Source organism: Haliaeetus leucocephalus, unplaced genomic scaffold (genome assembly GCF_000737465.1).
Source record: "Haliaeetus leucocephalus isolate CR32 unplaced genomic scaffold, Haliaeetus_leucocephalus-4.0 Scaffold262, whole genome shotgun sequence".
NCBI lineage: Eukaryota > Metazoa > Chordata > Aves > Accipitriformes > Accipitridae > Haliaeetus > Haliaeetus leucocephalus.
In genome coordinates, this window is record NW_010972698.1 from 11,252,391 (window position 1) to 11,274,941 (window position 22,551).

General features: G+C 50.9%; 2 protein-coding genes across 3 annotated transcripts; one reads left to right on the top strand and one right to left on the bottom strand.

Annotated features, from left to right (window-relative positions):
• The first annotated feature begins 111 nt into the window (after window positions 1-111).
• On the top strand, window positions 112-9,648 carry LOC104832744 (DNA-directed RNA polymerases I and III subunit RPAC2-like). 2 transcript variants are annotated; one of them, XM_010569094.1, is made up of 5 exons: window positions 112-187; window positions 4,646-4,743; window positions 6,421-6,497; window positions 7,590-7,672; window positions 8,023-9,648. In XM_010569094.1, the coding sequence occupies exons 1-5, from the start codon at window positions 122-124 to the stop codon at window positions 8,068-8,070; spliced, it is 372 nt and encodes a 123-aa protein (XP_010567396.1). In that variant the 5' UTR covers window positions 112-121; the 3' UTR covers window positions 8,071-9,648. The 2 variants fall into 2 exon arrangements, with proteins under 2 accessions (XP_010567396.1, XP_010567397.1); XM_010569095.1 differs by lacking the exon at window positions 8,023-9,648 and adding an exon at window positions 7,795-8,015.
• Window positions 9,649-14,260: 4,612 nt separating this feature from the next.
• On the bottom strand, window positions 14,261-22,336 carry LOC104832745 (endothelin B receptor-like). Its single transcript, XM_010569096.1, has 7 exons — window positions 21,820-22,336; window positions 18,516-18,628; window positions 17,817-18,021; window positions 16,967-17,116; window positions 16,058-16,191; window positions 15,297-15,405; window positions 14,261-14,410 (listed from the first exon to the last, which is right to left on the bottom strand). Exons 1-7 carry the CDS (start codon window positions 22,315-22,317, stop codon window positions 14,261-14,263), a joined length of 1,359 nt encoding a protein of 452 aa, XP_010567398.1. The 5' UTR covers window positions 22,318-22,336.
• Between the last annotated feature and the right edge of the window lie 215 nt (window positions 22,337-22,551).

Sequence of the window (22,551 nt, forward strand, 5' to 3'; positions counted from 1 at the left end):
CTTCCCCGGTACCGGGCCGCCGTGACGCGCTTCCGGCGGGAGTGGCGGCACCGCGCGGTGCCTGCCGGGAGTTGTAGTTTTCCTGCCCGCTCGCCCCACCTCTCCCGGCACCGCGCGGTGGATGCTGGGAGTTGTAGTCCGGGCGGCCATGGCGGAGGAGGGCGAGAGGAAGGCCGCGCTGGAGACGGTGAGTGAGTGCGGCCGCCCGGCTGAGGCGGGGAGGGGATGGACGGGGCAGGAGTAGCCCTGCTCTCCTCTGGCAGCGGTAAACGGGGCCTCCCCGGTATTTTCCAGGGCCCGGCTCAGCGGCGGGAGCCCCTCAGTAAGGGGTCCCGCTGAGGAGGGGGTGTTGCGGGGTTGGCGTCGGGATAAATCGTGACAGGGAGGATAGATCCAAGGGAAAACCGCTTCCGCGGGTCAGCCCTCATTCCCGGGCTGGTGTTTCGTCCCGGCAGCGGGAAACGGCAAAGATCCCTTTGCAAACCGGTCCCATGCTGTGGCCTGCCTGCCTTACGGCCTTTCCTCTCGCATCCCGCTCCAAACCCTCCTCAGGTGTCACCCCTCAGAGACCCGGCCTGCCTTACCCGGCTTTTTTCAGCCCCTAAACCCGTGTGGTTTTACCTGGCATGGAGCGGCTGCTCTGTTACAGCGTCTGTGAGCAGCAGAAGGAGAAAGGAGCTGAGAAAAGCGAGCAGCGTTACCTGAAATAGGAGGGACAGAGAGGAATACGCCTTTGAGTTTAATTTCTTGAAGTTCAGGTGTTTGAGGTTGTCCTGTAGGGAACAAGAAGCAGCTAGAGGTCAGGACTCACCTACTCTAAAACTACTTAGGGCTAACCTTTTCTAAAACAAGCCTTGCTCTTTAAAGATGAATTGCTCAGCACTGCATAACGTCAGGCCTTGGGTGGCTTTGCCTGTTAGCTGTAGGCCCTGCAGCGTGCCTCGTCTCCTCTCTTGCACCCATTTCAGGTTGCTGAGCCCTGCGGCATGAGTTATAGACCCTCTTTCCATCTCCAGTAGCCATTGCAGGCAGCAGAAGGCACTAGATGGCACTGCACTTCACTCTTAACAGGGTTGCAGGCTCCCAGCTGGCAGTTACATCAAGTCACAGTCACAGGGGGAGCTGACACAGGATCATCGGGTGCCCTGCGTGCCTGTCTGTCTGTCTGTCAGCAGGAAATGGGGAGAGCTGAGCACCAGGACAGCCATACGGGAGAAACAAGAGGGCCCTGTAAGTTGTCTGCTTTTAAAAGCTGCCCTTGGGGGAGGCTTAATGCAACGGTTTGCCATAGTCTCTCAATCTACAGCCCCTAAACTTTTCCTAATGGTGCAGCAGACCCTGGAGCCTCTTAGCAATAGTCTGGCTTCTAGTTACATTTTTCAGGCTCTGTAGAGCCATATTCTTCTCCCTAATTGCACAGGCCACAGGTTGAAAGTCACAATTGCACCAGGAAGCCCAATTCTAATCCTATAAGTCTGATGTGATGAATGAAATTGATCCTTGAAGGGCTGCAGTTACTAGAGAGGCCCTTGGCAGCAAACCAGCAGATTCCCCCATGAGGAATGCAGTACCATACAGAAAACTGGAGGACATGTAGAAAGTGATACTGGCTCACAAAGACCAGCGAAGGACTATATATTCTGACATAAAAGACAAATTATGTATAAACTGCAGTGAGTGTAGGAACAGGTGAGTTGTAGGACTGTTCCCCACCCACTTCATGTCTAGTTGATCCCATCTATCTCAGCGCTGTGCTAATGTATCCGCCACAGCACTACCTAGGCACCAAATACAACATTAAATAATTCATCATCATAAATCACAGCCCCTCCAAGCAGGAGAGCTTCTGCATGACGTGAGATTGCAGCTCTTAGGCTTGCATAGCCAGTAGAGGAGGAGGGTGTCCAATGCATGGGTGGCTGGGTTGCAGGGGCTGTATCCTGACCTTGCTGGGAGGGGGTACCCTGGATCGTCTTGGGGGAGGTGCAGGCTTTTCCGTCTCTGTTGTCTCTGAGGGGCTCAAGTGAATTTGATCAATCCTAAAGCTGCCTCGAGATCTCATCAGCTTTTCCTTCTGCCTCTACCATAATGCAAGAGCAAGGACAATTTGGTAAAGAGACTAGCAAATCTGTGTGTAACAAAAGAAGAAAAACTCCAGATGAGCAGAATTCCCGACTCCAGAACATCCAGGTTGTTTTTACAAGTTGGCTTACAGGAGAACAAGTTTTTTTGCAATGAATAGTTTGATACCTGGACACCTCTTAGGTAAGACTCAGAAGCACCCTGAGAAATCTCAGCCTTCTGCCTCAGGGCACGGACTTGGTTGCTGGAGGGACCAGGGAGGAATCTGTCCTTCAGGGGAATGTGTCAGGTTTCCTCAGAAGCATCAGACAGCATCTGTGCCAGAGGCGAGATACCTGACTAGGTGGGCCAACTGCTTGATGAGAAGCAGTGAAACTTGTGGTCCTGCTGAGATCCAGGATTGTATCTGAGGACTCTCTACAGGGAAGAGGAGAGAGAGATTGAGTCTCTGTGAAACAGACAGGTTCAGCACAATGTGTTCCTTATGGCTGTGTGAAAGAGCTATGCTCTGACTTTCAACTGCCAGATCAATGCACTGGGTACTTATGCTGTGCTAAGGAGGCAGGGACAGCTTAAATTCATTGGGTTGCAGCTCTGAGGCACTTGCTGCAGCCCCACAAGCAGGCCCAGCCACCATGCCAGAGATGCATCCTGTCCCTTCCTTCCTATACCCACATGTTCCTTCAGCTCTGGGCAGGAGCCTGAAGTCAATGCAAGTCCCAGCACTGCCTGTTAAATTCCCAGTTACTCTATTTTTCAAATCATTTTTATGCAGCATTTGTAACTCAGCTGTAAATATTTGCTTTCTGTCTGGAAAAGCATGTCTCTGGCCCTGTGTGTGCAGAGCTACACCTGAGCTAAGGTGTAACTCCCATCACATGACCAAATTGCAAGAGCATCACTGTCCCAACGAGCAGAGCTGTACCTGTCTCGTTGCAGGGAGCGGGGGGGTGGACACTTGGGATTTTGGCACCTGGGCACACTTCTAACCTTGTGACTGGATGTAGGGAGCAAACTGGGGGTCAGGCGACCTGTCCTGTCCCGCGGGTGCCTCCTGAGTTAGTTTGCTCTTGTTTGAACCTGTAGTCTTTGGAAAAAACGAGCTCTTGAGTACAACTGGTGCTAGTAATTTTAATAAATACTTCTTTGCAAGGCCTCACATAGGAGAGACTGAGACCAATAGCTGCTTCTGGGAAGACGGATGAGGGCGCTGGGTCTAGCAAGCAGGAGAGCAGGCAGGGTGTCTCACCTGTGCCACTAGCTGCCCAAGTGACCTGTGTCAAATCACTTACACGTTTTCATTCCACACCAAGGGAAGGTGTTTTTGCCACTCACTGCCTTATTTTAATCACCAGCAAGACTTACTGCTTTGGTTATGGATTGCGAGATGCTGGGAGGTGAGGGAGACGCTATCAGTCCAACATCCCCTTTGCTGATGTGATGTTGCTGCATTGCACCCACCCTTCTGCAATAGCTGGTGTGCAGGGAGCCTGCCCTTGAATTGCACTGCAGGTCTGGGTGATCTCTTCCTCCATGGAAATCAGTCTGTGTTTCCCTTCTCAGCTGCGGAGTCAATTCCCCATGGTGGCTGTACCTACAGAAGGAGGAACGGGACTGCTAGGGGGTATTAGTACCTGAGGGGAAATGTGAGGGGTCATAAAATCCCTGGAGCAGTTGAGGATTTGGCCACGGGCAGGATGTGAAGAGATCAGTACTCATCTTAGGCCGGCTCCGCACTTAACCTTGAAACCTCTCTCTGCTGCTGAGAGAGGAAGCGGTTGGGGGCTGTCTGAGCACGTCAGGCTCCACAGTGGCTACGCTGAGCCTGGGGAAAGGTCAGAGGCTCAGCAGCTCTCTGACAGCAAAGCAATTAATTAGGGGTCTTGTTGGTTTTGGAGGGGATCCCAAACCAGTCTTCTCAGGAAGCCTTAGCTGGTAAAGCTGTTTTCAGGCACCTGAGCTAAAAGCAGCAGGAAGATTAGGGGCTGGCTGCTGGCATTGGGGGGTTCATTACGTGTGGGGCTCAGCAGCCTGAGGCTTGCTGGTGGGCTCCCCAGCCTCATCCTAAGCATGTGAATTTGGGCTTACAACTACTTTTGTTTTCAAGCTGAGATAAGATTTCCCTGCTGACAGGCAGCATTCCTCCCTGGGGATTTTTTGACTGTCCCTCTCATTCCTGTCTAGCCACAGGCTGGTGGTGGGACCTGGGATCACACCAACCTGAACAGTTACTCCCAGCTTCTTTCCACCATGGCTCCCGAAGCCACAGCTTTCTTTGGGCTCCTATTCTCTCCTGTGAAGAGGAAGGATGCACAGGCACTTTGATAACCAGGGAGAGGTTTCTCTGAGGTCTGCAGTTTTGCAACTTTCCCTCTGCTGTGAAGGCGCTCTTGGTCAGACTGCAGCCCTCAAGGCATGAGCCACAGACATGGCCCAGCCAGACCTACAAGCCCTCCCAGTTACTCTGGTGAGGCCAAGCACAATAGCTCATTCTTTACCCTACGGCTGGTGTTCATTACCTCAGGGAGTCTTACAGCATCTCTTCTTTCCCCATTTGCGGCAGGTCCAGGCAGATGGGACAGATGGAAACTGCGTCACGTTTGTGTTGCATGATGAGGACCACACACTCGGCAACTCTCTCCGATATATGGTCATGAAGAAGTAAGTGGAGCCTCCATGGTGCCTGGCTTTGCTGACGGTACCTCTGTCTCCTACTCTGTCCTTCTCCTTACTGACCTGCACCTCAGCTGTTGCTGGAAGAAGGCAAATGATCAGAAACTACCTCTATGTACGCAGAATATATCAGACATGGTGCCAAAGACTCCTTGCCTACTAACTCTCTTCACAGGATTAAATTTTTCCATGTGCTGGTAGTGTCAGGACCCTGAGAGCACTAATAGGCCTTAATGGGCCTGATCAGCCACACCTGGGGCCTCCACCCACACCCTGCCCATGGGCCCCGGAGCCCCATTTAAGCTCAGCTCAGGGTTTATAGTCCTTCCTGAGCTATGTTGTAGGAGTATGAGTCTCCAGCTCAGCCTCTACTGGACTGTGGACTCCATTCACCTGGATACTGACCCATGGACTGACTTCCTGACCTGACTTCAGCACTTCCTCATCATCATACATCTGCTTGGTGATCACTAGGTAGTGTCTGACCCTCATTGCCCTCACCTGACCTGCAGATTGACTTCCTGGCCTGACCTTGGACATGCTTCATCCCACAAACCTGCCTGATGATCTGGACCCTTGGCTGACCCTGGTTACCACCTTTGCACCCATCCTACTCCCTCATTTGGGTGCTGTGGGACAGGGCTAGCCTGGGAGGCCTCTGTCCTGTCTGCTGTCTTGCTATTCATGGCTCCCAGCTCCCCATTGCTTAGGGAACAGGCAGCCCTTACTGCTCCTTGATAGTTATGGAGGAAATTTAATGTCTGACATGTGAATGATTTCTGAATGTCTTACTTGGCCGTGGTTAAAATGATGCACAACTCCATGTAAGTACATGTGGTCAGACAGTATCTATGTCTCCTTCTGGGACAAGCGCTGTCAGAAAAGGGGGTAGGAACAGCCAATATTAAGCAAACTGATCATCTTTCATACTTGCATGGAGATGCAGGAATTGATGCTGGGAATTAATTATCCTGCTGTCTCCATCAAAATATACAAATAGGTTCACCCTGGTTGCCTGATTTTATAGAACTGGGCAGCACTGAGGGTTTGTGAAAATCTACTGCTAAGCCTCAGAAGAATTACAGCAGGAAGTTCAGTGCATCATTTCAAATGACAGTTGCATTGCAAATGTCATGTGAATCCCTCTGATAAATCACCATGACAAGAAAAACAGCACGCTTCCTGCAAGGGTCTGTTCTTTCTACTGGGTGCACAAATGTTCTGCCAGCCACCTCAGCTTATGAAGGCAGATGCCGTGCAGCCTGCAAACCATCTCAGTAAATCCTTCCAGTGCCCTAGACCTGTCAGCCTCTTTTGCTCAGCAGAACTGCAACAGGTTTATGAACAGTGAGGTTTCCAAGCATCCAGGATCCCCTGTTAGAACTCTGCAGGCCTGCCAGTGGACTGCTGGTGGTGCCAGGATGGTGCCTATGATCGTGCCAGCCATGTCCTTCTGCTGCAAAGCTCCAGCTCAAATGGGGGCATGTGAATAAGGTTGCACAGGTAGTTTCCCTTCAGTATATCCCTCCTATAAGATCTTCAGTGATTTTAGAAACATCCTGAGCCCCAGCAGGTCTGGGGTGGCCTGAGCCTCTGACTTTCCTGAGATTTGCTCTGGATTGGCCTGGCTTTCACCGCTCTCTTCTCCTTTCTCCCCTCCTGCAGCCCTGATGTGGAGTTCTGTGGCTACTGCATCACGCATCCCTCTGAAAGCAAGATCAACTTCCGGATCCAGACAAGAGGTATGGGTGTGCACGTTTCCCTTCTGTCCAGGGCCCTTCTGTTGTGGAATTCCCCCTGCTCATGTCAGGTTTCCACCATGAGTCATTTAAATAAAGAAAAGCACTTTTCTCCCTCTTCTCTGCTAGCCACCTGCAACTGCTCTGCCCTGTTGCTCAGCCAGAGAGGCTGCGCTGAGCCATTATGCTACAGCTCTTCTGTTTCCCAACTGTAGGGCTGAGGCCCGAGGAGCCCACAGCCCTGCCTGGTCCCAGTTATCTGGATTGGCTGGCAGCAGGCACCGAACTGTAGTACTGGGGTGGAGTAGATCTACTCACTGTCACTGGTGATGGGTGCTCCATCTGCCCCTAAATCAGCATGGGGATCAGAAAGCAAAGCTAAAGTGTGCTGACGTATATAGCCGCAATGAGATAATTTGTTTCTGCTTCTCCTTCTCAGCTGTCTTGCAGCTTTGATCATCAGGCTATGACCCAAAGCTCTTTTGAAAAGCCTCATCAGTCTGTGCTGTCTTTTGACTTGCCTCCCAAAGAGGACTTTGCTCCCTGATAATAGATAGTACTGACAACTCTGAGCCTCTTGCAGTCACTCACTCCTCCCAGCACACCAACCCCTTCAGCTCAGTCCACTGCCCTCCATCCAGGCCCTGCAAGCTCCACAGCTTTGTCTGCTGCCTAGACGGATGGTGTTATTTCATTTCTTCCTCATGGGGCTGTTCCCTTGAGCATCAGATATGTACAAGCCACTTCCTGGAAGCAAGTATCTAGTTCGTACTTGCTGACTCTTTAATTTCCTAAAAATAATTAGTGCTCAGGCTGTTCGCCTCACCAAGGGAACCCCTTGCCCATGAGACTAACACAGGGTAAGCGTCTGCTGTTTCTGTGCCGTAGCCTGGACACCACACTGAGCTCGGTTCTCAGGCTGCTGATGGTGGGCTGGTAGGAGGGAAGTGTGTGGGCACATACCTGGTGTAAGAGCCTCTTCCCATTGTGGGGACTGCCCTTGGGCATGGTGGTAACAGCCACGCTGCCTCAGAGTGGCAAAGGAGAGGGCCACCAACCTCTTTGGAAGTCACTAACACATCTTCTTTCCTGAAGGGGGCCTTCCTGCTGTTGAGCCGTTCCGGAAAGGGCTGAATGACCTGATGGGTGTTTGCCAACATGTGCTTAACACCTTTGAGGTGAGACTATTGCCTGAAGAGCTCAGTGGCCTTTTCTGTCTCTTGGTCTCAGAGGGGAGAGGAGTGGTCTGAGACCTGTGTTGTAGGCACTTTTGACATGAAAAACTTGATTGTATTTTCAGATGTTCTTTGCCTGACCTGTGGCATGGCCTGGCTTCCTTTCCCTTGGAGTGACTGTAAAGCTCAGTCGCTTCTGAAAGTACCTGGAGCTCTCTCAGAGCTTCTCAGGTCCCTTAGCATTTCCAGGCACTGGACAGAGAAGTCTTAGCACAGACCAGGGTGGTGGCACTGTGGTATATGAGTCACTCAGGTATCTGCTGTTAACATTTGTCCTTTGCTGTTGTTTGCAGAGGAGCATGAAGGAATACAGGGCCCAGAGGGAGGAAGAGATGCAGTAGCATTTGGGGATGGCAGTTCCCATGGATGTGTGTAATGTCTGTGTGTTGAATTCCCCGTGTCAAGCATTTTTGTTTGGTTGGTTTTTTTATGACCGCTTTGATGCAAACCTGTATTTTGTCTAATAAAAAAGTTTATGAAGTTTGATGCCACAGAGGTGACACTGTGTTCAGCTCAACACGAGTATGAAAAATGACAGCTAGAAGGCAGCTCTTTCACTCTTCCATCTTACTTCTTTCCTTCTCCAAGTGTCATTGCCTTTTCCTGCCTGGGATTTTCAGATCACAGAGTTTGCAGGTAGTCTGGTGCACAGAATTAGCCTGCCCCAGAGTCTGCAGGGAGCAAAGGGGTTCAGTGCTGTGTAAAATCAAGCTTTTAGAGAGACAGCACCCTCTCCCAATTTAAATCTTTCTGTTACAGGCACCACTGTAGTAGGCTTCAACAGATACGGCCAGACTTCCTTTTTGAACAGATCATTATAAAATGATACTCTGCTTATTTGGAGGGTGAGATGAGTAAAAAACCACTTGCCTTTTTTAACCCCCTGAAGAATGCAGACAAAGGCAAGCCCAGACCACTCCTCGTGAGCAGGTTTAAAGGGCACAGCACTGAAACCCTGCCCTTGTTCAAATCTGCTGGCAGCTAGCCAAGTGAAAGCCTTTTGTTGAGTGTAATGTGGCATGAAATTGCAAGGGTTTTTCTGCTCAGTGCTGGGTATAGGATTGTGAACCTTTCTGGATTGCTCTGCACAGGGGCGACACCACTTGTCTCTTCAGTGGAGGTCTGCAGTTACCAAAGGAACCTGCTGACACTCAATTAAGTATTTAGCAGACTTTGCAGACCCCCTGCTGCTTAATAAGAAACACCCGGAGATTTTTCTTTCAAACACCAACATGTTTTATTAACATACAGAGGAATAAGAGGGAGGATTGAAAATGTCAGGTTTTCTCTATAAAATCACTCTTTCAAATACAAATTGACAGACTTGGTCTCTCTGACAGGCCAGCAGTGGGTTTGTGTTTGCAGGTGTTAGGTCAAGAAGCCAGCCGAACCCTGCATTTCATAATAAGGCTCCTTTGCCTCTCAGTTTGCTGCAATGTATTCATCCTGCCCGTGCCAACATGGTCCCACATCTATAGTGGGTAGTTGCTTTGGCTTTGCTTTTGGATAATCCTGTCTGGCCTGGTTTCTTCATGCTGAAACCTGTGGGTGGTTAAAACATGCTTTCACACAGGGCTTGGGATGCAGCAGGGGCGTGTGGGGAAGAGGGGCTGTGCCTGGTGGGTGCTGGTGAGTGTTTTACCCCGCTGCATAGGAGCATGCACAGGCCTGGGGACTTTCTGGTTGGAGAATTCACCTGCCCAAGCAAATAAAAAAGCAGGAAAGCAGTTTCCCCAGGGCAAGGGGGAGAAGGTGAAGGGGTGAATAAACCAGGAGCTGACTAGTGCACCTGGGCTCAATCTCAGCCCAGGTGTCATGAAGAACAGCTTTTTTAAAGGTCATGAAACCCAGCTGGTCACTCACTGACCTGCTGGTCACTTCCTCTAACTCCCAGGGGATGCTATGGGCCAGTTGTGTGTTTACTGGGCTGGGCTGGGCTGGGCTGGGCTGCGCTGCAAGGATCACTCTGTTTCTGGAGCTCCTCTGCCTGGGGAAGCAAGAGAAGCATGTGCTTGCCTGTAACTGTATAGCTCTCCCCTGTGAAGGGCAATAGGAGCTGGCAGCAGGGAGCTGTCTTCATGTTTCATTTGCATGAGCAGCTAAAAGCAGGCTGTGTGTGCACTCCTTTTCTGATAGTCATTACTTTCCCTTTGAGCTGAAACTTGCTGGTCCAGGTCTTGGTTGTAGCCTAAGGGAGACCTTCCAGGGATGGGAAAGTGCCATTTGGCTGCCAGTGCAATAGAAGAGCTTTAAAAGGGCACTGTTTCCTGCTGATAGCTCAGCTCACTTCTCTCCCTCCTCTCTCGCACTTGGTCAAACTTTATGATGTTGGTTTTAATAGAAGGTGTCTGGGAGGAAAACACAAGGGGAAAGCTATACCAAAGGAGGATAAAGTCACTGTTAAACAGACATGCAGCGAGTGATAGCAATGTCCAGAGCTGGGGTGAATTTATGTCAGTCTGTTTGTTGCAATATTAATAATGTGCAGATCTGAGACTGGATTTGAGCCATTTAAAGCTAAAATGTTGATCTGAGTGTAGCTGCTAATGCAGGAGTGATTAAATCTGCTCTTGGAGCATAAAAAGAGATGTTAGCCACTTGGGGCCCAGGAGAGTAAGGTTAAAGGATTCCCCTGCGTGCCTGTAATTGGTATCTGTCTTGTGAATATTAGCAGGTCCTGGCTGTTCTCCCTGTCCTTAGGAGAGCATGATGGCTCTTCAGCGTTTGGGATGCTGCTCCTCATGGCATTACCAAAGGTCACTACTGGGAAATTGTCAAGATGCTTCAATCTTCACTGAAATGAATGGGAGCTGTGCATTTAAATATGCTAGTTCCCATGCATTGTGCAAGTAAAAGACAGAACAACCCTTGCTCAGCTGCTGGCAGGGACTAAACTGGACGACTGCATGCTTTGCTCTTGTTTTAACATGATAAGGCTGACTTTTACCAGTTGGGACCAACTTTATTTTGCAGCAAGGAGGGCAGCAACAGCCAGGGACAGGTCTATAGCTTTAAACTCCTAAGCTTCTTTCTTTCTTTCTTTGCTGTTTCACCTTTCTGGTGCTTGTGGCTCCTCTACCAGGAGGACACGAAGACCTTGATGTTCTTTCCTGCTTCTCTGAGGCACTGAGTACATTTTAGCTGGCTTCTGTGTCCCCAAAGTATTTCAGTCCTCTAGAGAACAGTATCTCCCTCCCCCATGTCCCAATACACTGAGCTGGTGTCCACGTCCCTCCTGGGTCTGGAACAATCTTGTTTCTAAAGAAAGCTGCTTCTCCTGACTCTCTGCCTAAGGGATCCTGTCTTCTGACAACTCCATTCATTTGGCATTATTTCTTTTTAATTAAGGGCAGCCCTGTGACGGGTGTTTCAGGGTCAGGTTGGAACAAAACACCTGAAAAGTGGCACCTGGGTTAGCAAGGGGCAATATATGTGCCAGGAGGGCAGAGGTGGACAGGACAGAGGAAGCCGCGTTCCTTGCATGTGTGTGTGCTCATCCTCAGCTTGTCTCCGGTGCTGATTTGGGGCTGAAGCTGGTCCTGCTCCGTGCATCTGTTGGCCTCGAATTACCTACTGTGACCCAGACTTACCAGCTTTATCTGAAAGATCTCCAGATCTGACCCACGGCATCCTGTGCTTGCTAGAGTTGTCAGCCTTCTCCAGGTTGTCCACGCTATAAGGGCACTGACCCAAATCAGCCCCCAGCAAGCAAGTCACTCCCTGCTTACACAGTGTTTCTCATCTATGTGACTCTGACAGTGGGGTCCCTACGAGCCAGGGCTACACTCCAGGCCTGTGCAATGCAATGAGGACCCCAAGAGAGAAAGATGTTGGCTCAACCCATGACCAAGGCACAAGCCGTTTCAGGTGAGTGGGAGGGAAACTGTAGCCATAGGGTCAGAGCATCCCAGTTAGCTGCTAGCATCCTAAATACTGCCTGTTACGGGACTTCTTTCCCTGACAAGTGATCTGACACTTCCATGGGCCTCCCCATGGTGTGGCCCAGCAAGCAGACCCTTGCTTGAAGTGAAGAGAGGTTTGTAATTAGTGGAAAACCCCTGGCAATGCACGTGGCAGCAGATGGAAAGGTCAGCACATCCCGTCTGTCTCTTCCTACCCTCCCTTCCAGCCACCACCACTGCGCAGCTGCCCTGGCACCTCCTGAGCACGTTAGACCCAGAGCTCGGGTGAGTGCCTGAATTTTAGGGAGCACCAACAGAGATGTAGTGGTGGAGATGTTAACGTGAAGTAAATCACTCCATAGCGGCTGCTTGCAACCTGGCAGGGCAGGCCTTGGTGCGTCGCAGAGGACTGACCTCATCCTGGCAGGAGACTGCCAAGGAGCTGGGCTGTCTGGAACTGAATTTGCCACAATTTGGAGTAGGGCAGAATGTGAGTGAGACATTGCATTAGGCTTGATGTGCCACTGGCTTACCCACTGCTACGTCCTTGGAGTGGTATGAGGTGTTGATTTGAAGTCACAGAATCCATTTGCCTAATTCAGATTCTTTTTATAAGCACTGTCATTAGAAAATATCCTTCTACTAAGATGTCTGTGCTGGAACATTTCAGTCTTTATCAGTTTTCTCCGTTGACTTCATTTGTCCACCAACAAAGTGCAGCCAGCTCTATGGCAGAGCACAGCAGCAGAGCTGCAAAATTGATACAGACAAATCTACTCTAGTGGGTAGGTAAGTTTATAAAAAACGTGCTGGTCTAGATATTCCTCAGTCTTTCTGTTTTCATTGAAACCCCTTTGTCTTTCAGAAATGTGATTTGTTTGTAAAACATTTGCATTTCAGTAAAAGCTAAGCTAAAAAACCCCAACACCTGGAAAACGTTTTGCTTTATTTGCAGGTCTTTTCTCTCCTCCCTTTTTCCTCTCTCCGTTTTTTTCCATGACAAGACGAAAGGGGGAAAGAAGAAAGAAAGAGAGAGGGGGAAAAGAGAGAAGAAAAAAACAACAGAAAAGTCATCAAAAACTTGGTAACTAAAACTTTCTCATATAGGTTTTCTTAAAGTTTTGGCAGAGATGCAAGCATGATTTTTTAGAAAAACATGCTGGAAAAGCACTCGGGGATTAATGATTTTAAATAGCAAATTTGTGAAAGCTCTTTGCCGTATTTCGGTTAGCTCCAGCGGCTCTTTCAGCTGAGATCAGACCTTCCCTATTGCCTTTTCCACCTTAGTTTGACTATGAGGATGAGCATCTCTGTCCCCCTTACAAATGGCATGAACCTTGGTGTCATGGTGCTGCGGCCAAGACACACCGGGGTCCAGCCCTGCTGCCCCGTTGGAGCTCAGCCTTGTTGGCAGGGGGAAGATGAACTACAGGCATCAAATGCAGGGCATCCCTTTTTTCCCTTCAGAGCTGTGGTCTTGCAGGTGATCCCCCTCCCTGGAGCCAGTGGCTGCAGGAGGCTGTGGACTTTCCAGGTGCTGAAGACCACGGATCAAGGCTGGATGATTTTCTGGAAGGGCAAGTCTCCTGGATCCTCTCCCTTGCATCCTATGTCAGGCAGAGAATTAGCTGCTTCCAGGTTACGCAGGGGGTTGGGAAGGTGAGGGATGGTTCCTTGGTCCCAGGCCCATGTGGGTTTGAGCCATCTCTGCCTTTCCTGGGCTTACAAACTCTTCCCTGGAAGGATGGCCCCTTGGGCTAGCAACGGTGCCCAGCTAGCCAGGAGCTCCCCTGTCCCTGGGGAGGGGGAAGCTGGAGCTGATGTTTTGGCTGGATGCTGCCACTAGCTTCTGCCAAGGATATCTGGTCCCCTAAGCCATGCAGTCACATACGATCACTTTGTTGTGCCATACACAGGTGGGGTGAACATCATCTCTGGGTGGGGAGCCTGGGGCAGATTTTCCGGGAAAAGGTGAAGAGGAAGGGGGGCTTTAGGGGTCCCCAGGTCAAGTTGGTCACACAATGAAGCCGAGTTGCTGCCCATCTCTCCCTGCCATGAACAGGAGGAGATTTCATGCCATTGATGGTCTACCAGACATACATGGTGCCTGGATCTTATCCTGGCTCTCTGCCCAGGGACAAACTGTCCCAGCAACAGAGGGAGATGATAAGGGATGTTACCAAAGCTTTTCTTTGGCTTTTTCAGCTGGAAATTGTCACTCGTGGTCCTCTCCCTCTCCTCCTCAACCCACATCCATCTCAAAGTGACCACGTCTCAACCTTCCTTCCCTTTTCACACACATTTCCCCACCCCACATTTCCACCCAAGACAAACGGCTGTAAGTCACTTGGTTTTCCTGTGAGGAAACAAAAAATCCTATAAGGATCTGAATGCCTTTCCCCTCCTCCAGAGGCATCTCGGACCAGAGGAGGGATCGGCGCGGTTCAGAGGCTGTGTTCAGAGCTAGTCCCAGGGGTCCGTGAAATGCCGCAGCTCCTTCCAGGCGGGTTACAACACGAAGGCAAAAACGATTCAGGCCCAGCCAGGAGATGGCTGTGCGAGAGAAATGGAGGGGTCCTGCTGCCTTGGCACAGTGCCTTCTCCTCTCGGCCCCGTGGGTGGCATGGCTTTAGGAAGAGCTGTACTTGTTACTCAAGCGGGAGCTGCTCCGGTCTAGCCTGAGCTCCTGCCCGTTGGCTTTCCACTTCCCAACAGAGCCCTTCTCGTCTGTCGGCGTGATGCTCAGAGCTGGTCTCTGGCACCAGCAGCACAGGCAGGACTGCGAGGAGACAAGAGGGTGGAGGGAGAGGTTACAAGCATGGGCTACAGGGTAAAAGAGGAGGAATTATTCCCTTGGTAAGCCAACCTGCACAGTGCCAGGCTGCGAATCGCAGCCTGCACTGCTGAGCCTTGCTGTCCTGCAGATCTGCTGGGAGCAGGTTTTCCAAGATAGGGCTGGTGTGGATTGGAAATGAAGATACCAAAATCTAGGGTACCTTTTGCAGTTGTGTTTTCTTGTCCTTGGGGGACAGAAAATACGGGTAATGCTTAGGTGGGCTCAACTCTTCTTTTTGCCACAACACCTGGGAGTTGACTCCCATCCCATCCCATCCCATCTCCTTCCTTTCTCAGGGCTCCACTGCTCCCAAAAATTATCTCTGAATAACTTGGGCTTGAAGTTTAAAGCAGCCCCTGTCCCTGGTCTAATGGTTTGTGGAGATGCTTCTGATCCAGAATGACAAGGACTTTTTGGCTTGTGCTAGGTCCTGCACTGGCAAAAGTCTCCCCATAGCAGGGCAGAGAGCTCTAGTGTACTTGAAGCTGGGAAGAGAGGCACCTAGCAGGGGGAAAATTTGGGAGGAGAGATATGATTATTATATGACAAAGAGGGGAATCCTGTGGGCTGCCGTCAGCCCCAGCCTGTCCCTGATGGGGCGTTTGTCTTGGAGCCAGGAGCTGCGAGGTCCAGCCCTGTCTCTGCTGCTGCTTACTGGGTGCGTTTGCCAAACCACTCTGCAGCTTTCCCTTCGTCTCATAAGCACAGAGGTCCGCTGCTGTGGAGGTGCCTCTGGCTGCACCGTGCCTGGTCCATGGGGGCTTGTGCCCTGGGACCGGCGTCTGGGAACAGTCACCGTAGCCGGGAGCTCTGGAGGGGTCAACCCTACCTGGAAGCAGTTCTTGAATTTCCTGCTGACGAAGTAGAGAGCCACAGGGTTGATACAGGAGTTGAGGGAGGCCATGTTGATCCCGAAGTAATCCATCACTAGGAGGAAACTGAGGCAGGAGGGGAGAGAAGAGGGTGGACGTGTTGGAAGCTCATGGAGAACTGAGGGAGGGTTTCCAAAATGCCTGCCAACTGCCTGGCCTGGGAACCTGCTTCCATGGAGGGCCAGTGACTGAGATCATAGAGGTGAGCACAAAGCAGTCCCTCCTGCAGTTGGGCAATTGCACAACAATTTTTCTTGCAGGGATCATTTCCTGAGGAAACCAAAAGCATGAGATCTGACTTCCCCTGGTGGCCCTGATGTTCTCAAACTCAAGCACAGTAGCAGTGTCTGGCCTGAACTGCATTTTGGCGTGATAGGTAAAGAGGAGAGGGGAAGACAGGCACCTGCCAAGTGGCAGAAAGTGCGCACAGCCCTGAGAGGTGCTGCAGTCCCTTTAGCCCTGCAGGGAATGTTTCTCTGCCCAGGAGACCTCTTTAACCCAGAGATTTATAGATATACCTCAAAATTTAATTTCTTCTGTTCTTATGGTCCCCCACACCTTTTCTCTGTGCCTACCGGGAGAGCAATGCAATCTAGAAAGGAGCTGTTGAAACCAGGTGTTTGGAAGGCAACTCCACCAGCCTGCAATGAGCCCAGCAGAGCCTCTGCCAGTGCCCGCAGGGGCTCCCAGCATGGTCCCCTTCTGCCAATGCCCCTACCTGAGCAGTTCGCATCTGTTGGGGTCCATCTGGTCGTAGATGGTCTTTTTGAGGATGCGGCTGAGGTGGAGCGGCAGCCAGCAGAGTGCAAAAATCACCACGAGGCAGAACACAGTCTTGGCCACCTCCCGGCGCTGTGAAGAGAAGGTGGGCAGGAGAGAAGGGATGGTCTGGCTGAGCATTGGCGAGCCGGTGGAGCAAAGCACCATCTCCCCACGCTGAGCAAGGGCCCTTCAAGGAATTTCTGTAACCTGATGACGGCTGGGCACCCCTTTTGAGTCCAAAGCACAACCTGCAGGTCCCAAATCTAGCATCATGAGGAGGACTCTGAGGCTGCAGAAAGGGCTATTGTACCAGTAACACAATATGGATGAGACTCCTTCACGCCCTTTCCCACCAGTGCTCCTGGTAACTTTGCTGGGGTGATACTCCCTGGGACATGGGGGCCTTGTCCATCCACCCTTCACACTATTTTATTGTGACAACCAGCTGGTTTGCCTCAAGGGATCATTCTGCAAAGTGTGGGAGGGGAAAGTAAACCATTCTTTTCCCTGCACCCCTTGTCTGTGATATGCCACATTCAGCGTTTGGTCTGGTTTGCTGTGATCTGGGCTGGCACGGCACAGCACAGCCAGAGATAAATGACCGCAAGTAACTGAAAATCAGGCTGGTCCATGGCCATAAGGCTAGTGGTTTGGGTTGTCCCTGAGACTGGAGATTGTAGACCTGGAGACCCATATCCCTGGTTCAATCCATGCATCTGCATCAGTGTGCCAATATCCGTTGACCACTGTGAGGCTATGTCAGCTCATACGTGTCCTTTACAGGGACAGGTACCTGTTCTCCCCTTCAACAGCACTCCCTCCTGCTTGGAAAATACCAGACTTTCTGCCTTCCTGGTTTTCTTACCTGTTTCATGTGGCCATTCAGAGCAATTCTCATGCCATTTCTCTTGCTCAACATCTCGCATGACATGAGGGTGTAGAAGATGCCAGTGCATACCAAGGGGAGGCAGAAATAGAAGCCAAAAAGCCACCAGTCCTTCACATCGCGATAGAACTGCATGCAAAAGAAAGAGCAACTGTGAACTGGGGAAGGGGGGGGCAGGTAACTGGGGCATGAACTGACCCAGTCCCTGACTCCGATGCTGGCCTGAGTCAGACACGTCTGATGTGTGAAAGTGTGACAGCCCCTGTGCTAAGCGCACATGGGATTATCTTCCCCCAAGGCTGGTGCACATGTTTAACCTAAAGAAGTAAAGGCTGGTTTACATCTGGCTGCCAGTCCAGTTTAGCACTCTTGTGCAAGGAACAGTTGCAAGGAGCTTATTTGGTAGACACGGTGGGATAAGTTCTGATGCTTTGTAAGGGTCTTCATTCCCTTGCTCACCCTTAGCTGACCCTGTGATAAAGGTTACCCGTGCAGACTGGTTGTGGGGATACTCTTTGGCCTGCTGGGACAGTGTAGCAGGTTCTGAAGCTTCTCAAGATGTTTCATGACCTTCTGATGTGGATGGTGAAGACATGACACAGCTTGAGGATCAGCTCCCTGTCTTCTGGCACCACGTTCAAAGCAAGTCTCCCCCATGTCACTACAATGCCAGCTATTCTGTGTTTTGCCTGATACTGCTCTCCCTGCGTTCACCCCGATGGCTAGAAGCAGCCATCTACAGAAGCATCTAATCAAGGAGGGAGGATGACTTGGTTGCCCATGTTTCCCTCTCCCTTGCACTGCAGCTGGGGTGGGACAGAGCACATACCATCATGAAGCTGGATTTCTGTTCGGAGGCGAGCATGCACACCCACAGGTGTTGTTCCCAGTAGCTGAGCTCCACCATGTCAAAGGCTATAGCTTCAGGGACTGCAAGCACAATGGCCACTGCCCAGATCAGCATCACCTCCACTGCCTTCCACATGGGGATTCCTATCCCTTGGATCCGACTCCAGGATGCCACTGCTCGGTACCTGCCCAACGTGTGGGAATGCAACAAGAGCAGATTCGAGTGAGAAAAGCAACCGTCGGGAAGGGGCCAAGAAGGTGCAGATTAGAGTTGTCTCCAAAGGCTGTTTCCCTTACACCTTCCTCCTCCGCTTCGAACCTTCCCCTTCAGTGGAATGGGAAAGATCAGAAACAGGGGCTCAATGGATGAATGTGATGGTAGCTATCCTTGACCAATGTCTACTTGCCATTGGGGAGGTGCCACCCTTCCCCACCACCCCAGCAGTTGTTCCAGCACATCACGATCCTCCCCTCAACCTTTTCCAGCAGGATTTAAACCCCGTCACTGGAGTCAGATCCTGTTGGATTTCAGTTCTACGTGACAGCACCCTCTCCCTCTCTCTGAATTTGGCCTGGGACCAAGCCACCCTGCAGTGTGCCTTTTGGTTACAGTGAAGGGACATGCTGTAGTCAAATACGGGTCAGGCTGGGCAGTGCAGCTGTAGAAGTTGTTTCTTACCTGTCGATGCTGAGAGCACAAAGGCTGAGGACCGTGATGCCCACTGAGGCCTTCTGGATGAAGGGGACCAGCTTGCACACCTGCACACCAAAGGGCCAGTCCTTTGCCAAGAGCTGGGGAAGAACCGCAGGGTTAACAGGCTGCTTCGGGAAAGCATGTCCGGCTTCCCATAATAGCAGCTGGTTACCCACAAGGTGTGAGAAGCCCACAAAGAACAGCTGAAAGCACTCTGAGGTTACCTCTGCTGGGATTACGCAGTGTGTGCCCTCCGGTATTTTGTGTTGTACTGGGAACCATTCGTTTCCCAAAGGGCTCGTTGTGAGATGAGTTGTCACCTAGATGGAAGGATCCAGACATCAGGTTCTGAATCTGCACTGTGGGTGGTTTCGGATGGATCTGAATCCTAAATGCCACAATGGGCTTTGGGTTGCTTTCAGAGGGAAAATGGGTGTCGTTCTCTGAAACAGCCAAAATGCAGCAAGGACAGCTTCTTTCAGGTGGCTTTCAAACCCATGTAGTCTTAAGCCCTTACCATACTCTGGCCCTCTCCCACGCTTAGATTCCTTATAGAACACATATACTGTGGTCCTAAGCTCAGCTGGGGCAAGCAGAGGGTATCAATGGGGACAAGATGTCCCAAAGGCAGGAGAAATCCAGGCCGCTCACTCGTGAGTATGAGAGTGAGCCTGGGTTCACAACCCTTATATCCCCATGACACCTGGAGCCCATCCTAAGGTTACTCCCACTCAGAACCACCCCCGCCATGCAAGCTCTTTAGTTTGGCCTCAGCAGCCAGACCAATTGATCCAGAAGCTCTCCTGGAAATCAGGGTCTCAGGTGAAGGCAACTGACCAACCCTACCCTTTCCTTTGCTCTGCAAACGTGGGTAGTCCACCTATCTCATCTGTTACTTTGTCATAAGGGAGACACACCATGAGGGAACTGGGCTACTCTTAGGACCAGGTTGCTCGTAGTCAGTGTGGGCTTCTCAAACAAGCAACAATTTCTCCTCCAGGAGGTGGCTGGAAGAGAGAGGGGCAGAAGGGAGAGGGGTTGCTCAGGTGGCCAAGGGAAATCCTGAACATCAGTCAGGAAAAGTCAGTGTAGATATGGCCAGAGCAGGGAGTCCCAACACTGGAGATTTGACCCAGTTTTCCTGTTACAAGGCAGGCAATGCCAACGCAAGCTGTTGTCCTTAGCCTGGACAAAGTATCTCAACTTTTCTTTGTGCTGGCTGCAAGCTGTGCTAGTTGCAGCTCCAAGAGACAGCCAAGTGTGTCTCCAAGCCAGCAGCCTGGGTTAACAGGACGTGTCCTGTAGATGAGGTCTTTGGTCTAAGCCATGAACTCTGCACAAAGCTCGGTGCAGCCTCAGTTGTTGCCTGACCAGGACGCAGAGCTACGTATTGAGCCTGTGACTGGTTTCTCTGCCAGCTTTCCTCCGTGAGGTCATTCCCACAGCCTCCATCTGCTCCCACATGCCCCTTTCTTTATGATACACAGGACCTTCCTACAACACAGACTTGTGCAGGACGGCAGATCCTGAAGGGAAGGGCTCTCAGACCCATGTCCTCACAGTCCTGTCGTATAAGTCTTGTTCCTTTGGGAACCCAGGCTGGAACCAACCCACACCCCAATATTGTGGGTGATATAAACGTGACAGATGGACTCTGCAGCCCAGATCCTGCAAAGTGGAGAAGCATTTGGATCCTACAGAGGCAGGTCTGCCAGATATTTTGCTGTTGCTGTTACTGTTCTTGTTAAATGTACATTGCACGACCCAAACTCTTTCCCTGGCCAGATGGTGCATTTCCCATCAATGTGGCAAAGGCAGGATTAAAATGTAGATCTTCCCTGCCTTGGTTTTGACTGGGGACGAATATTGGAGGGGCTTTGCTGTTCCACTTTTTGAGGGGCTTGGCGATGACCGTGCATGTTGGGCTGCCTCCACAACCTCTGCCTATGCAAGGGGTGCAGGGTAGAGGTGATCCCGGGGAGAGCTGCTGGCGTTGCAGCCGCGTTCTCCAGACTGTGTCTTCTCTCTCAGGCAGAACAAATTGTGCCTTATTCAAAGCAAAGGGTGAAAAGTTCGGTGAAAAGTTGGGTGAAAGCGGAGATGGGCTGTACTCCGTGGATGGAGGGGGGCAACCCTCCCCTGGGTCAGTGGTGCTGGCCCCAAGCTACTCTGTTTTTTTGCATGAGTGAAACCTTCTGCATGGATCCGTATTCCTGTAACAGCGGGGATCGTCCGGCTCATGGAGAACCTGTTTGTTTTGAGCTAAAACCCCTTTATAGTCTTCAATCTATTTCACTTGAAGGGTGTCTATTCACAGTGATTTGAGACCATCTGCCAGCCACATCTGGTCATTCTCACTATCAAATTATATGCACCTTCTTCCTACTTTGAATTTCTCTGCCTTGTCCCCCTGCCACCCAGCCTGCTTGATCCAGGACCCCTCTGGCATTCAATTTCCACTTTTCAGGCTAAAGCTTCCCTTTGACAAACAAATCTGGCTGAGCTCCAAGTCCTTCACCCCACAGCATCCCTTCCAACCCTTCAGAGCAGGCTCTGGCTCCAGCCCACCAAAACGTGTCTCAAGCAGTGGGCGAAAAAGAGCTGCAATAGCCCAGACACATCTCACAGATGTCCTAACACACCTTCTGCTCTTAACTGGGCTCTCAGGTCTACTGCCCACATCTGCCCAGCCCTCTCTGCTGCAGTGCACCATGCAGAGTTCAGGTTCCCCTGATTATTTGTTGTGCCTCTTCTGTCTCGTTTAGGGGGTAACTGTCCCTGAAAGAAGCCCCTGTTTTATAATACAGCCCTCTTCCTTATTGCTGCACGAGTCTTCACGTTTAGCTAGAATAAAACAGTTACTTGCTTGAGGCTGATTAACTGAACTGTGCTGGGAGAAGCGTCCCCAGTGCACAAGAACAATAATTTTTTGCTCAGCTGAAATAAACATTGGGTTGTAATGTCAGGAGACTGCAAGCAATTCTTTTCTTGTGATTTTAGCTGAGATTTAAAAGATCTGGAAGGTTGTGTGCTTGTGTGTGTGTGTGCATAACACAGCTGTAACTGAGAACACCTCTGCTTTCCCAGGAATGTACTCTGAGCTTTTTGTCTGTTTATGTTTTCCTCATCCTTTCGAGAGCAGAAACACCCTTCCCCTCTCCCTTGCAAAAAAGGAGCCTGCAATAAAGAGCAAAGGATAGATATTCCCCAGGGCACCGAGGCAGGTGGGAGCAGACACCATCCCTGCAATCGCCAGGCTGCCGCAGCACTCATGCCACATGGAGCCTACCTTATATACGTTGATGGGCAGAGCAATGAGGATGTAGAGAAGGTCTCCGAGCGCCAAGCTAGCAATGAGGACATTTGGCCCATTCCGCATGCACTTGTTCTTGTAAATGATCCTCAGGAGCGTGGAGTTCCCGATGATCCCTACTATGAAGATGGTGCAGGACACGATGGTGTTAATGTACTTGAAGATGTGTCTGATATCTGCAGGCTTCACGCACACGGGCAGCAAGGGTGGCTCAGAGCTGGTGCTCCTGGGGAGGCTCTCCGAGTGGTTTGACAGCTTGGCATCCTGGAACAGGCTTGGCTGGTCCAGACCGTAAACCTGCTCCTGGCTAAGCACTTCCAAGGGGACGGTGCTCTCCTGGAAAGCCCTTGGGGTCTGGCTGTGTGCCACGGAGAAGAGGCAAGTCAGGAAAATGGCTAGGGTGGTGGGAGCTGGGATTCTCGCCATTGAAGACTGAATGGCAAAGCTGGCTGCAGAAGTCCTCATAATGCTCATGGGATGTCCTTGCTTGGGTCTTGGTTGGGTCTGCAGGTGGAGAAGGGGACAAGGGAGAGAACTTGGTTAGCAAAGGAGGAACAAGAAGAGACTGAATGAAAGGAATTGCTGGAGAAAGTCCATCATCACAGTGATCAGAAATAATGCCAGATTAGATCCCATCTGGCCAAAGCAGCTGACCCCTGTGGGTGGGAGTCTTTGCTGCTAAAATTAAACATGCCTGTTCGAGAAAAC

Excerpts from the sequence above, each read along its gene's own strand:
- LOC104832744 (XM_010569094.1), top strand. The coding sequence starts at position 122 with ATGCTGGGAGTTGTAGTCCGGGCGGCCATGGCGGAGGAGGGCGAGAGG. Across the intron at positions 4,744-6,420 it reads CGATATATGGTCATGAAGAA|CCCTGATGTGGAGTTCTGTG; the intron begins GTAAGTGGAGCC and ends CCCCTCCTGCAG. Across the intron at positions 7,673-8,022 it reads ATGTGCTTAACACCTTTGAG|AGGAGCATGAAGGAATACAG; the intron begins GTGAGACTATTG and ends TGTTGTTTGCAG.
- LOC104832745 (XM_010569096.1), bottom strand. The coding sequence starts at position 22,317 with ATGAGCATTATGAGGACTTCTGCAGCCAGCTTTGCCATTCAGTCTTCA. Across the intron at positions 18,629-21,819 it reads TGCCCATCAACGTATATAAG|CTCTTGGCAAAGGACTGGCC; the intron begins GTAGGCTCCATG and ends GTTCTTCCCCAG. Across the intron at positions 16,192-16,966 it reads TGAATGGCCACATGAAACAG|CGCCGGGAGGTGGCCAAGAC; the intron begins GTAAGAAAACCA and ends TTCTCTTCACAG.